Here is a 16162-nt window from a genome sequence, read left to right on the forward strand (position 1 = left end):
GGGGGCAGGATTATGTGTGGTAATATGGTGGGGGGGCGGGATTATGTGTGGTAATGTGGTGGGGGCGGGATTGTGTGGTAATGTGGTGGGGGGCGGGATTATGTGTGGTAATGTGGTGGGGGCGGGATTGTGTGGTAATGTGGTGGGGGGCGGGATTATGTGTGGTAATGTGGAGGGGGGCGGGATTATGTGTGGTAATGTGGTGGGGGGCGGGATTGTGTGTGGTAATGTGGTGGGGGGCAGGATTATGACTGGTAATGTGGTGGGGGGCGGGATTATGTGTGGTAATGTTGTGGGGGGGCAGGATTGTGTGTGGTAATGTGGTGGGGGGTGGGATTATGTGTGGTAATGTGGGGGGCGGGATTATGTGTGTTAATGTGATGGGGGTGGGATTATGTGTGGTAATGTGGTGGGGGGTGGGATTATGTGTGGTAATGTGGTGGGGCGTGGGATTATGTGTGGTAATCTGGTGGGGGGCAGGATTGTGTGTGGTAATGAGGTGGGGGCAGGATTGTGTGTGGTATTGTGGTGGGGGGGCAGGATTGTGTGTGGTAATGTAGTGGCGGGGCGGGATTGTGTGTGGTAATGTGGTGGGGGGCGGGATTATGTGTGGTAATGGGGTGGGGGGGCTATTGTGTGTGGTAATGTGATGGGGGGGCGGGACTGTGTGGTAATGTGGTGGGGGGGCGGGATTATGTGTGGTAATGTTGTGGGGGGCGGGACTGTGTGGTAATGTGGTGGGGGGCGGGATTATGTGTGGTAATGGGATGTGGGGGCGGGATTATGTGTGGTAATGGGGTGGGGGGGCGGGACTGTGTGTTGTAATGTGGTGGGGGCAGGATTATGTGTGGTAATGGGGTGGGGGGCGGGATTGTGTGTGGTAATGTGGTGTGGGGGCGGGACTGTGTGTGGTAATGTGGTGGGGGGCAGGATTATGTGTGGTGATGTGTGGGGGGCAGAGTTACTGTGCAGGGGGCAGGATTAGCGAGTAATCATGATGCCTCTTATATACATAGGTGTAAAAAAAATAATACTCCAGGAATTGTACATATGGCATTTTTTCAAAAGGTTTGTCCAGGACTTTAATATTGATGGCCTAACCTTCGTATAGGTCATCAAAATCTGATCTATGGGGGTGTGACGGCCAGCATCCCGGCCAATCAGCTGTTCCTAGTGCCGGCAGTGAGTGTACGTGCTGAGATGTGAAGCTGTAAGCACCGCTCTGTCAACCGCCAAGTGGACGCAGCCGAGTACTGCACATCTGTCCCCTATTTGAATCAATAGACCATCAATATAAAAGTCCTGTACAACCCCTTTAAGGCCGGGTTCACATTAGCGTATGTGTGTGCAGCGTATACCTGCGTACAGATCCACATAGATCCGCATGTGTCTTGTGTACATATATTTAACATTGTGTACGCAGGGACATGAGTTTGCATCAGTTCGCATGTGGATGCGTACCCATACATCGTTTCGCGGTGTGCGACGAACGCAACAATTATGCGCAGGCATGCACATGCGGATGAGTGCGTCAAAACAATGCATTACTGTCTATGGGAACGCATTGGTACGCAAGGACATGCTTATGCATGCGTTCGATACGCATGCGTACTTCAAACTGCGCATGTCCAGGAAATGATTTCACCACCTCCACCATGCGCATAAACAACGCAAACACATGCCAAAACGCACTTAAACGCATGCACACGCAGGGGGTTTATTTTGCGTCATGCGTAAGATGATGCGGAGTAAAACCTCAGCGTAAGCATGCGTCTGCATGCGTTTGGCATGCGTTTGGACATGCAGATGATACGCTGCTCCCAGAAACGCTAATGTGTACTTAGCCTAAGGCTGCCATCACACTATCAGTATTAGGTCAGTATTTTACATCAGTATTTGTAAGCCAAAACCAGGAGTGGAGCAATCAGAGGAAAAGTATAACAGAAACATATGCTCCACTTCTGCATTTATCACCCACTCCTGGTTTTGGCTTACAAATACTGAGGTAAAATACTGACCAAACACTGCTAGTGTGACGGCAGCCTAAGACCTACAGAGAAGCTTAAAAAACACCCTAATGGGTTAATGCAGTTTGCATTTTGTAAAAAATGATACTGACCAAAGAAACAGAATAAAAAAAGAAAAACACTATACAGAAAATATTTTGCTATAAAATTTAAAGTAACATCTTCCCCTACCGTTTTTTTGGAATAAAATCCAAAAACAGTGTAAAACATCAACAAAAATGCCATGAAAAATGGAGAAAGGTGTTAGTGAGACCAGCCTTATGCTCAATTATCATTCATAGTCAAAAAGGCAAAATCACGTTACAGAATTCATCACTTAAGGTCGCCATGCACATTAGAAATCTGTTGGCCGAACCATCACTCGTCTGACAGCTGTCTATACTGACAATCGCATACACATGAACGCTCGTCTGACCGCTCCAGCGTTCTCTCTGAGAGAGCCAGACATATCCGGGAAACAAATGGATCGGCTATTAGATATCCAGAGGGCCAGATCCTGCTCTCCTCCAACTTCATTTGTTGAGACAGGAGGCCTCATACCCATTAGACTGCTGATTCCGCCAATAATCAGGGGTTTGGCCAACTTTAGTCTAGTGTGCATAGGGGCCTATATAATGCAATAGTTTTCTGTTACTAAAATTGAGGAGGGGATATTCATAGAGCCTTGTAATGGACATTTATTAGGAGCATTGGGTTGCACATCCTATCAAAATGGCTGAAAATAATCCTGTTGATCATATTTGGCCAGGAGTAGGTCGATAAAGAAATAAAACAAAAAAAACTTTACTGGTTCCAGAATCGTCTCCATACTTCCATTTCACACAATGTTATACATGTAAGTTTCAGATCTGAGTAAGTCACTTTTGCATAATTAAAATTTCTTTTCTTAGTGGAAGAAGATGTCGGGTCATTACTGATACCAGTTCTGAGACTACATGGAACATATGGACATGTGATGGCTCATTTTATCTCCCGGGGTATTTCTGCTTCACCCGATGGTGTTGACTACACAGTCTCTAATACTTCATTGACCTTTCAGCATGGACAGAATAAGAGCTTTATCAACATCTGGATTATCGATGATGAAGAAAGGTATGCATCTACCAATACACACATGAATACACAGACTATTAGGACACAATATTGGTGGGACTCACAAGCCCCTGTGCTGGCCACACTCCTTTAACACCTCGGCTCTAACAATGGACCTAATCAAAATATACACTAATACAATATACAGATTATTATGACATGATAGAGCTGAGCCTATAAATACGGTAATAGGACACTCAGTATTGTGACCTCCATTATAAGGCTCAGTCACTTTTGTGACATCTCACACAGAACACCATGGGGGCTGCCTCTTTATACACAAACAATTCCAGCATGTTAAATGCATTTGAAAAAAATATATACTGTATATTTCTTTAATTTGTAATATCACTTTCTACTTTCCTCAATATTGAAATTGCAACACCAAGAAGGAAATTATGTGGAATTATCACAGGATTGAGAGACATGTTAATGATATGCAAATGATGAAAAAATGTAAAAAAAATAAATAAAAAAAATCTCAATTTATTCAGTATCAAGTATGAGAAATACACTCTTACACAACTTGCCATGTTATCAATGAGATGGATGTCCAAGGAATGTTCTGCCACACTAAATGCACTTGTGCACAGAAACCCATCAAGATCCGCTGCTGGCAGCTCCCTTTGCAATTGCCCACCAAATATGTTTCTCATAGTAGCATGAGTAACATGAAGCGTGGCGTTATTGTGTTGAAAAATGACTCCTGGAACACTTTTGAGAAATTTCCATATCACTGTCTACCGTACATTATGCCACCACACACCATAATTCCAGGAGAAGGACCAGTGTGATGTTCCTTCGTGAAGGCCTCATCATGACGATACCCATGTGGTCTCAAGACCAATCTCCGGCTACCAATGCATCCAATACAAAAGCGTGACTCATCACTGATGAAGCTAGACTGCCATTCTAATCTTCATTGCTCTCTCCCAGCCTCCAGTCTCCATCTGGAGACAACATGGGCAAAGCGATGAAGAGGCTTTCACCGGAGAATATCACAACAGTCCTACTCCTGAGATTATGGTGTAGGGTGATAATATGTATGGTAGCTGGGTGGCAATGTGACATATCCTCATGAAGGCCTGTTCATTGACTCCTGCCTACCACAATATTATCATGGTACTGAGCAAGATGGCACTGAAGGCTACAATGAGGGTCTTTCCTCCTCAGCGATAAATCCCGCTTTTGCATTGGATGCAGTGATAGCTAGAAATTGGATACCATGGGGGCAACGCCATTAACCCCTTCACGACCTATGAAGTAAAAGGTACGTTGTAGGTTGTGTCTCGGCATTTGATTCGGGCTCCGGCACTGAACCCGTATGTTTTCAGGTACAATGACAGCTGATCTAATCAGCTGTCATGTGCCCTTACAGCCGCATGTGAAATCACGATCCATCCGCAGCTGTTAACATGTTAAATGCCGCTGTCAACCTCTGATAGCAGCATTTAACTCGCGTAAACCAGCTGCACATCACTTACTCTGCCCATTGGCATCCCTGTCACATGATCACACGGTGCCGATTGATTTGGCATGACAACCCAGAGTCTGCAGGAGACCCCCGTTGTTGTCATTGCTGATCTGCTATGAGCGTCGCCCCGTGGCCGACGTTCATAGCAGATGATCAATTCTGCTACACATAGCAGGGCTTCAGCCCTGCTGTGTGTACCACGAGTGATCAGAAGGTCACAGCTTAATGTCTCCTAAGAAGAGACTATTGAAGCAAGTGAAGACTAAAAAAAAAATGTTTTTAAAAATATTCAAAAATATAAAAGTTCAAATCACCCCCCTTTTGCCCCATTAAAAATGAAACAATAATTAAAAAAAATACACATTTTTGCATTGCCACGTTCAGAAACGCCTGATCTATCAAAATATATAAAGAATTAATCCGATCGGTAAACTGTGTAACAAGAAAAAAAATCAAAACACCAGAATTGTGTTTTTTTGGTCGCAATAACATTGCAAAAAAATGCAATAAGAGGCGATTAAAATATCGTATGTATCCCAAAATGGTATCAAGAGAAACGTCGGCTTGGCGTGCTACGGGGCTTTGGAATTTTTTTTCACCACTTACCGTATATACTCGAGTATAAGCCGACCCGAGTATAAGCTGACCCCCCTAATTTTGCCACAAAAAACTGGGAAAACTTATTGACTCGAGTATAAGCCTAGGGTGGAAAATCCAGCAGCTACCGGTGAATTTCAAAAATAAAAATAGATGCTCCATACCATTCATTATTGCCCCATAGATGCTCCATATAAAGCTGTGCCATATATAATGCTCCATACCATTGATTATTGCCCCATATATTATCCATATATAGCTGTGCCATATAGAATGCTCTGCACCGTTCATTATGGCCCCATAGATGCTCCATATAAAGCTGTGCCACATATACAATGCTCTGCACCGTTCATTATGGCCCTATAGATGCTCCATATAAAGCTGTGCCATATATGCTCTGCACCGTTCATTATGGCCCCATAGATGCTCCACATAAAGCTGTGCCATATATGCTCTGCACCTTTCATTATGGCCCTATAGATGCTCCACATAAAGCTGTGCCATATATGCTCTGCACCGTTCATTATGGCCCTATAGATGCTCCACATAAAGCTGTGCCCTATATGCTCTGCACCGTTCATTATGGCCCTATAGATGCTCCATATAAAGCTGTGCCATATATGCTCTGCACCGTTCAGTTTTGCCCCATAGATGCTCATTATAAAGATGTGCCCTATATGCTCTGCACCGTTCAGTTTGGCCCCATAGATGCTCCTTATATAGCTGTGCCCTATATGCTCTGCACCGTTCAGTTTGGCCCCATAGATGCTCCACATAAATCTGTGCCATATATAACGCTGGTGCTGCTGCTGCAATAAAAAAAAACAACACATACTCACCTCTCTTGCTTGCAGCTCCTCAGCGTCCCGTCCCGGCGTCTCTCCGCACTGACTGATCACTGGCAGAGGGCGCCGTGCACACTATATGCGTCATCGCGCCCTCTGACCTGCACAGTCAGAGCGGAGAGACGCCAGGAAGACAGAGCGGCGCCCGGCGTGTGGAACGAGGACAGGTAAATATGCGATACTTACCTGCTCCCGGCGTCCCGCTCCTTCCCCCGGACAGCTGGTCTCCGGGTGCCGCAGCCTCTTCCTCTATCAGCGGTCACCGGCACCGCTGATTAGAGAAATGAATATGGGGCTCCGCCCCTATGGGAGTGGAGTACATATTCATAAGTCCCCTTCATGACCTTGCCGTTTTTTGCAATTCTGACCAGTGTCCCTTTATGAGGTAATAACTCAGGAACGCTTCAACGGATCCTAGCGATTCTGAGATTGTTTTTTCGTGACATATTGGGCTTCATGTTAGTGGTAAATTTAGGTCGATAATTTCTGAGTTTATTTGTGAAAAAAATGGAAATTTGGCAAAAATTTTGAAAATTTTGCAATTTTCACATTTTGAATTTTTATTCTGTTAAACTAGAGAGTTATGTGACACAAAATAGTTAATAAATAACATTTCCCACATGTCTACTTTACATCAGCACAATTTTGGAAACAATTTTTTTTTTTGCTAGGAAGTTATAAGGGTTAAAATTTGACCAGTGATTTCTCATTTTTACAACAAAATTTACAAAACCATTTTTTTTAGGGACCACCTCACATTTGAAGTCAGTTTGAGGGTTCTATATGGCTGAAAATACCCCAAAGTGACACCATTCTAAAAACTGCACCTCTCAAGGTGCTCAAAACCACATTCAAGAAGTTTATTAACCCTTCAGGTGTTTCACAGCAGCAGAAGCAACATGGAAGTAAAAAATGAACATTTAACTTTTTAGTCACAAAAATTATCTTTTAGCGAAATTTTTTTTATTTTCCCAAGGGTAAAAGGAGAAACTGGACCACGAACGTTGTTGTCCAATTTGTTCTGAGTACGCTGATACCTCATATGTGGGGGTAAACCACTGTTTGGGCGCACGGCAGGGCTCGGAAGGGAAGCAACGCCATTTGACTTTTTCAATGAAAAATTATCTCCATCGCTAGCAGACACCATGTCACGTTTGGAGAGCCCCTGTGTGCCTAAACATTGGAGCTCCCCCACGAGTGACCCCATTTTGGAAACTAGACCCCCCAAGGAACTTATCTAGAAGCATAGTGAGCACTTTAAACTCTCAGGTGCTTCACAAATTGATCCGTAAAAATGAAAAAGTACTTTTTTTTCACACAAAATTTCTTTTAGCCTCAATTTTTTCATTTCCACATGGGCAACAGGATAAAATGGATCCTAAAATTTGTTGGGCAATTTCTCCTGAGTACGCCGATACCTCATATGTGGGGGTAAACCACTGTTTGGGTGCACGGCAAGGCTCGGAAGGGGAGGCGTGCCATTTGACTTTTTGAATGGAAAATTAGCTCCAATCATTAGCGGACACCATGTCGCGTTTGGAGAGCCCCTGTGTGCCTAAACATTGGAGCTCCCCTACAAGTGACCCCATTTTGGAAACTAGACCCCCCAAGGAACTTATCTAGATGCATAGTGAGCACTTATAACCCCCAGGTGCTTTACAGAAGTTTATAACGCAGAGCCGTGAAAATAAAAAATAATTTTTCTTTCCTCAAAAATTATTTTTAGCCCAGAATTTTTTATTTTCCCAAGGGTAATAGGAGAAATTGGACCCCAAATGTTGTTGTCCAGTTTGTCCTGAGTACGATGATACCCCATATGTGGGGGTAAACCACTGTTTGGGCGCACCGCAGGGCTCGGAAGGGAAGGCACGCCATTTGGCTTTTTGAATGGAAAATTAGCTCCAATCATTAGCGGACACCATGTCGCGTTTGGAGAGCCCCTGTGTGCCTAAACATTGGAGCTCCCGCACAAGTGACCCCATTTTGGAAACTAGACCTCCGAAGGAACTAATCTAGATGTGTGGTGAGCACTTTGAACCCCCAAGTGCTTCACAGAAGTTTATAACGCAGAGCCATGAAAATAAAAAATAATTTTTCTTTTCTCAAAAATGATTTTTTAGCCCACAATTTTTTATTTTCCCAAGGGTAACAGGAGAAATTGGACCCCAAAAGTTGTTGTCCAGTTTCTCCTGAGTACGCTGATACCCCATATGTGGGGGTAAACCACTGTTTTGGCACACGTCGGGGTTTGGAAGGGAAGTAGTGACGTTTTAAAATGCAGACTTTGATGGAATGCTCTGCGGGCGTCAGGTTGCGTTTGCAGAGCCCCTGATGTGCTTAAACAGTAGGAACTCCCCACAAGTGACTCCATTTTGGAAACTAGACCCCCAAGGGAACTTATCTAGATGTGTGGTGAGCACTTTGAACCCCCAAGTGCTTCACAGAAGTTTATAACGCAGAGCCGTGAAATTAATAAATGTGTTTCCTTTCCTCAAAAATATTTTTTTAGCCCAGAATTTTTTATTTTTGCAAGGGTAACAGGAGAAATTTGACCCCAAAAGTTGTTTTCCAGTTTCTCCTGAGTACGCTGATACCCCATATGTGGGGGTAAACCACTGTTTGGGCACATGCCGGGGCTCGGAAGGGAAGTAGTGACGTTTTGAAATGCAGACTTTGATGGAATGGTCTGCGGGCATCATGTTATGTTTGCAGAGCCCCTGATATGCCTAAACAGTAGAAACCCCCCACAAGTGACCCCATTTTGGAAACTAGACCCCCCAAGGAACTTATCTAGATGTGTGGTGAGCACGTTCAACCCCCAAGTGCTTCACAGACGTTTACAATGCAGAGCCGTGAAAATAAAAAATCATTTTTCTTTCCTCATAAAAGATGTTTTAGCAAGCAATTTTTTATTTTCACAAGGGTAACAGGAGAAATTGGACCCCAATATTTATTGCCCAGTTTGTTGTGAGTACGCTGATACCCCATATGTGGGGGTAAACCACTGTTTGGGCACACGACAGGGCTTGGAATGGAAGTAGTGACATTTGAAATGCAGACTTTGATGGAATGGTCTGCGGGCGTCACATTGCATTTGCAGAGCCCCTGATGTGCCTAAACAGTAGAAACACCCCACAAATGACCCCATTTTGGAAACTAGACCCCCCAAGGAACTTATCTAGATGTGTGGTGAGCACATTCAAGCCCCAAGTGCTTCACAGACGTTTACAATGCAGAGCCGTGAAAATAAAAAATAATTTTTCTTTCCTCATAAAAGATGTTTTAGCAAGTAATTTTTTATTTTCACAAGGGTAACAGGAGAAATTGGACCCCAATATTTGTTGCCCAGTTTGTTGTGAGTACGCTGATACCCCATATGTGGGGGTAAACCACTGTTTGGGCACACGACAGGGCTCGGAAGGGAAGTAGTGACATTTGAAATGCAGACTTTGATGGAATGGTCTGCGGGCGTCACATTGCAAGGGAGGGAGCACCATTTGACTTTTTGAACGCAAGATTGGCTGGAATCAATGGTGGCGCCATGTTGCGTTTGGAGACCCCTGATGTGCCTAAACAGTGGAAACCCCTCAATTCTAACTTCAACACTAACCCCAACACACCCCTAATCCTAATCCCAACTGTAGCCATAACCCTAATCACAACCCTAACCCCAACACACCCCTAACCACAACCCTAACCCCAACACACCCGTAACCCTAATTCCAATCCTAATCCTAACCCTAATCCCAACCCTAACCCTAATCCCAACCCTAACCACAACTGTAACCCCAACACACCCCTAACCCTATCCGTAACCCTAACCACAAGCCTAATCTTAACCCTATTTCTAACCCTAGCCCTAATTCCAACCCTAACTCTAATTCCAACCCTAACCCTAAGGCTATGTGCCCACGTTGCGGATTCGTGTGAGATTTTACCGCACGATTTTTGAAAAATCTGCAGGTAAAAGGCACTGCGTTTTACCTGCGGATTTACAGCAGATTTCCAGTGTTTTTTTTGTGCGGATTTCACCTGCGGATTCCTATTGAGGAACAGGTGTAAAACGCTGCGGAATCTGCACAAAGAATTGACATGCTGCGGAAAATACAACGCAGCGTTTCTGCACGGAATTTTCCGCACCATGGGCACAGCGGATTTGGTTTTCCATAGGTGTACATGGTACTGTAAACCTGATGTAAAACTGCTACGAATTCGCAGCGGCCAATCCGCTGCGGATCCGCGGCCAATTCGCTGCGGATCCGCGGCCAATCCGCTGCGGATCCGCGGCCAATCCGCTGCGGATCCGCGGCCAATCCGCTGCGGATCCACAGCCAAATCCGCACTGTGTGCACATGCCATAACCCTAACCCTACCCCTAACCCTACCACTAACCCTAACCCTACCCCTAGTTCTAACCCTAGTTCTAACCCTAACCCTAGTGGAAAAAGAAAAAAAAATATTTTCTTAATTTTATTATTGTCCCTACCTATGGGGGTGATAAAGGGGGTTTTTATTTATTATTTTTTTTATTTTGATCGCTGTGATAGAACCTACCACAGCGATCAAAATGTACTTGTAACGAATCTGCTAGCCGGCAGATTCGGCGGGCGCACTGAGCATGCGCCCGCCATCTTGGAAGATGGCGGCGCCCAGGGAGAAGACGGACCGACTTCGGGAAGCTCGGTAAGTATGAGGGGGTGGTGGGGGGGTGGATCGGAGCACAGGGGGGGGATCGGAGGACGGGGGGAGCGGACAGGAGCACGGGGGAGCGGACAGGAGCACGGGGGAGCGAACAGGGGGACGGAGGGGGGTACCGGACAGAACGGAGGACTGGGGAGGAGATCGGGGGCGGTGGGGGGGGCCAGAACATGATTTCCAGCCATGGCAGATGCTATTGCAGCATCGGCCATGGCTGGATTGCAATATTTCACCATTTTCATAGGTGAAATATTGCAAATTGCTCTGATTGGCTGTTGCACTTTCAACAGCCAATCAGAGCGATCGTAGCCACGTGGGGGCAAAGCCACCCCCCTAGGCTGAAGTACAACTCCCCCTCTCCCTGCAGATCGGGTAAAATAGGAGTTAACCCTTTCACCCGATCTGCAGGGATGCGATCATTCCATGACGCCACATAGGCGTCATGGGTCGGGAAGGGGTTAATGAGCGGTCCCACGTGACCGCTGTACAGGGGAAGAGCTGCGGCACCCGGAGACTGTGACGGGCAGGGGGAGCGTCAGGATCGCCGGGACTAGGTAAGTATGCCTCAGCGCCCTCTCCCCCTCACCCGCCGACCCTGCCACAGACTGTGACTCGAGTATAAGCCGAGAGGGGCACTTTCAGCCCAAAAATTTGGGCTGAAAATCTCGGCTTATACTCGAGTATATACGGTAAATAAAAAAGGAACCTATGCATATTTGGTATCTGCAAACTCGTAATGATCTGCAGAATCAAAATGGCAGGACATTTTTAGCAGTTAGTGAACATGGTATAAAAAAAAATTGTGGAATTTCACTTTTTTGCAATTTCACCAGTTTTCTGATACACTATGGGTATGTGCACACGTTCAGGATTTCTTGCAGAAATTTCCTGACAAAAACCGGACTTTTCTGCCATAAATCTGCATGCGTTTTTTCGAGTTTTTTTTCGTGTTTTTTGCGCGTTTTTTTCTGGAGCTTTCCCAATGCATTAAATAGCGGGAAAACCTCGAAAATTCAGCAAAATTAATTAACATGCTGCTTTTTTTACCGCGATGCGTTTTTTCGCAGGGAAAAAACGCATCATGTGCACAAATATTGCAGAATGCATTCTAAATGATAGGTTGCATTTGTATGCGTTTTTTATGCGTTTTTATCGTGAAAAAACGTGAAAAATCCTGAACGTGTGCACATACCCTATATGGTAAAATCAATTATGTTGTTCAAAAAACAAGCTCTCGCACGGCCATATTGATGGATAAATAAAAAAAAGTTATGGCTTTAGGAAGAAGGGGAGCAAGAAACGAACACACAAAAATGGAAAATCCCAAGGTTCTCCAGGGGTTATGGGGCCTTCACAAAGGAACGTCACAGAGGTCCTACTGCCAGGATTAGAGGATTCTGGCGTGGAGTGGCATAATGCACAGTAGCCGGATCCCTCCAGTCTTCATTCAAGGGTCACTAAAAGCAGGGTGTTACATTGAGTTGGTTTAGATCAAGTGGTACAGCATTTTCTCTAAATTACCATTTCTCCCAGGATACATGGTGCTTGTGCTACTGTGAGCATCCTGCTAGGCCTAAACATGCTACCATTGGCCTGCAGCATCTCCAGACTTCTTTCCCATCGAGCACATCTGGGACCTCATTGGTTTGCAAATGCAAAGGAGCTGCCAGCAGTTGATCTTGATGCTTTACATGCCCAATTGCAATCGACGTGGCAGAACATTCCTCAGACAATCACATATAACTTCATTGATAGCAGCCAAGGTGTCTAAGCATAGATATTTCTGCGCATGGTGCTCATACTCAATACTGAATAATTCGAGATGTTTTGAAAATTTTCTTACCATCTTATATCATTTGCATATCAGTAACATGTCTATCCATTGTATGATTCCACAACTTTTCCTTATTGTTGCATTTCACTGATGAGGTGTGTGTATACACAGTATGTATATTGTACAGTAGGGGAAATAAGAACGTGAGCCCTTGCTGATTGTGTAAGTTTTCCCCCTTAAAATGATAGACTGTTCATGTCTTTGTCAGTGGGCAAACTTACGAAATCAGCAGGGGATCAAATACTTGCTTCCCCACTTTATGTACAGTCATGGCCAAAAGTATTGACACCCCTGCAATTCTGTCAGATAATACTCAGTTTCTTCCTGAAAATGATTGCAAACACATTATTATCTTCATTTAATTTGTCTTAAATGAAAAAACACAAAAAGCCAAATTGGATATAATTCCACACCAAACATAAAAAAGGGGGTGGACAAAAGTCTTGGCACTGTTGGAAAAATCATGTGATGCTTCTCTAATTTGTGTAATTAACAGCACCTGTAACTTACCTGTGGCACCTAACAGGTGTTGGCAATAACTAAATCACACTTGCAGCCAGTTGACATGGATTAAAGTTGACTCAACCTCTGTCCTGTGTCCTTGTGTGTACCACATTGAGCATGGAGAAAAGAAAGAAGACCAAAGAACTGTCAGAGGACTTGAGAAACCAAATTGTGAGGAAGCATGAGCAATCTCAAGGCTACAAGTCCATCTCCAAAGACCTGAATGTTCCTGTGTCTACCTTGCGCAGTGTCATCAAGAAGTTTAAAGCCCATGGCACTGTGGCTAACCTCCCTAGATGTGGACGGAAAAGAAAAATTGACAAGAGATTTCAACACAAGATTGTGCGGATGTTGGATAAAGAACCTCGACTAACATCCAAACAAGTTCAAGCTGCCCTGCAGTCCGAGGATCCAACAGTGTCAACCCGTACTATCCGGCGGGTTAATAGCAGCGATAACGGAGTGCGTTACCCGCGGCATAACGAGGTCCGTTACCGCTGGCATTAACCCTGTGTTAGCGGTGACAAGAGGGGAGTATGGAGCGGGCGCCGGGCACTGACTGCAGTGGAGTAGGGAGGGACTAATCGGACTGTGCCCGTCGCTGATTGGTCGCGGCAGCCATGACAGGCAGCTGGCGAGACCAATTAGCGACGCGGGATTTCCGTTACGGAAGTTGCAGACAGAAAGACGGAAGTACCGCTTGGACAATTATATATATATATATACAGTGGGGAAAAAAGTATTTGATACACTGCCGATTTTGCAAGTTCTCTCACCTACAAAGAATAGAGAGGTCTGCAATTTTTATCGGAGGTACACTTCAACTGTGAGAGACAGAATCTAAACATGAAAAAACAGAAGATCACATTGTATGATTTTTACATAATTTGCATTTTATTGCATTGTGTATTTTTTTTACATCAAAGAGATACCGCATAGCCTATGGAGATGTCCGATTAGACAACATGCCAATAGAGCACCACATATCAATGCGCACACACACTTATTGGAACATCACCACAACAGAGCTAAGTCTACACTGTTGTGACATTGTGGCAATGCAACACAGGAAACAGTAGAACGTAGTCTGTAGAATATATAAAAATTGTAGCATCATTACGATAAGGCTAAGCCTATAAAGTCATCTATATTGTGACATCAGGGTAGAGATATACCATGAAGACAGTGTGTCATCATCACAACACAGCCTCTAAATACTTGCAAAAAATCACCACTATTTATTCTCACATTTATATCGCCATCATATTCCGCAGCGCTTTACACACATTATCATCACTGTCCCCATTGGGGTTCACAATTTAAACTCCCTATCCCTATGTCTTTGGAGTGTGAAACCGGAGTACCCGGAGGAAACCCACGCAAACACGGGGAGAACATACAAACTCCTTGCAGATGTTGTCCTTCATAGGATTACTATATATAATATATATTATAATATACTATTACTACTACAGTGCTAACCACTGAGCCCCAGAGTGCAGCCTGCCAATATACACACTCTGTAGTATCGTGACAACACAGCTTAGCTGTCAGGGAGCTCAGAGAATTAAACATGAAAAAGTACAGACATGTAGCTATCAATACGCATTAAAGCTATTTTGATATAAAAATGATTTGTCACTCTTTCTATTTTGCAATAATCTTAATTTCGGCAATTCAATAAACATTAAGCAGTAATGAGAAATGATCTATTATTAGTCCATCAATGATATTGCTTTATTATCAGAACAATTGCTTTTTTTATATTCCTTTTACAGTGAGTTCGCGGAACAGTTTGAGGTTCGCCTAGTGGGTGCGAGTGGAGGAGCAATTCTGGGTCAGCGCATTGTGTCAGTAATTACAATAGCTAAAAGTGACTCCCCCAATGGAGCTGTGAGGTTCCTCAATCAAAGCCAGATAACTCTCCCTAACCCTAATGTAACACTCACCGTATCATTGATGGTGGAGAGAGTCGGCGGACTTATGGGAGAAGCTCAGGTACTGTATTGAAACTGCAACGTCCTACCAATGTAACACATTTATCATTCCCTCATAGCCAGATTTCTTTCGTAAGAAAAATCACAAATTATGGAGCACCTGATATCTGTGCCATAATTTGTAAGTTTTTTTGTTTTTCTGACACTCACTTTTTTGGTGCTTATTAGGAGAGGACAAGCCCACCAGAGGCATAGTAAGTTTGATATAAATTCCCTGTCCCAAACCACCACTATAGCGATATACTGTATATGCCAATTTCTGAATTCTAATTGGTCTTTTCTTCTGCCAAAATAATGTTGCTCTCTTTCAAAAATGCAAATAACTTCTTCAGAAAGGAAGAGGACTTGAATTTACAGCCCCACCAACATCATCATGTACCCTACAGCCGGCAGCACAATATAATGTCCCTCACAGCCCCCCATACAGTATGATACCCCCCAGTCTCCAAAGAGTATGATGCCCCCACATCATGTCATATGCAGCCCCCTAAACGGTATCATGTCTCCTACAGCTCTTAAGTACCGACAATTAAAAAATCAATGAATAAAGTCCACTCACCTAGCTGCACTCACCCCATGTATTGCAGGCTGCTTCCTGCTGCACAGTTCTATTCAACGTTATCTACATCCTGAGAATGAAGATACTGTTGAAATTGTGATGGTGGGGAGGCTGGGCCTCAAAGTGGCAGTGTGGTCTACCGCTTTGAATGGTATGCCCCCTGGATTGTACGGAGGATGTCAGTCATGCCCAGAGGGTATGGTTTGAGGATACAAGGCATGATTAATCTGGGTGGAGCCAGTTCCCACCAATGTACCATCAATCCTACCTTAACTGAGATTGTAAGGTGAATGTAAACCACATCCCATGGATGTGATTAGAGGACCTGAGGAGAACACGTCTGAGGAAAGCATCACCCTGCCTGGCTAATCCTGACTTAACTACATAAAACGAGCTGCCATTTTTGAAAGACAGTAATGTTAGTGTGGCACAAAAAAAGGCCTTAGAATAAAAAAATTGACATATATAATGTTATTGTGGCAGTTTATAACTGATAGAGGACCTTTCTCGTTCCCTTAAAAGTCAAGGTTCCTGT

The 16162-nt window shown here is 44.2% G+C and overlaps 1 protein-coding gene across 1 annotated transcript in view; it reads left to right on the forward strand.

Moving 5' to 3' along the window:
- The window catches only part of ADGRV1 (adhesion G protein-coupled receptor V1), a 742217-nt gene that overhangs the window by 362964 nt on the left and 363091 nt on the right, over positions 1 to 16162 (forward strand). Inside the window, exons 67-68 of the mRNA XM_077289021.1 lie at positions 2918 to 3119; positions 14850 to 15069. Of these exons, the coding sequence (XP_077145136.1) occupies positions 2918 to 3119; positions 14850 to 15069 (422 nt within the window). The remainder of the gene's footprint in view (positions 1 to 2917; positions 3120 to 14849; positions 15070 to 16162) is intronic.

The sequence above is a fragment of the Ranitomeya variabilis genome, chromosome 1 (genome assembly GCF_051348905.1).
Source record: "Ranitomeya variabilis isolate aRanVar5 chromosome 1, aRanVar5.hap1, whole genome shotgun sequence".
Classification (NCBI taxonomy): Eukaryota; Metazoa; Chordata; class Amphibia; order Anura; family Dendrobatidae; genus Ranitomeya; species Ranitomeya variabilis.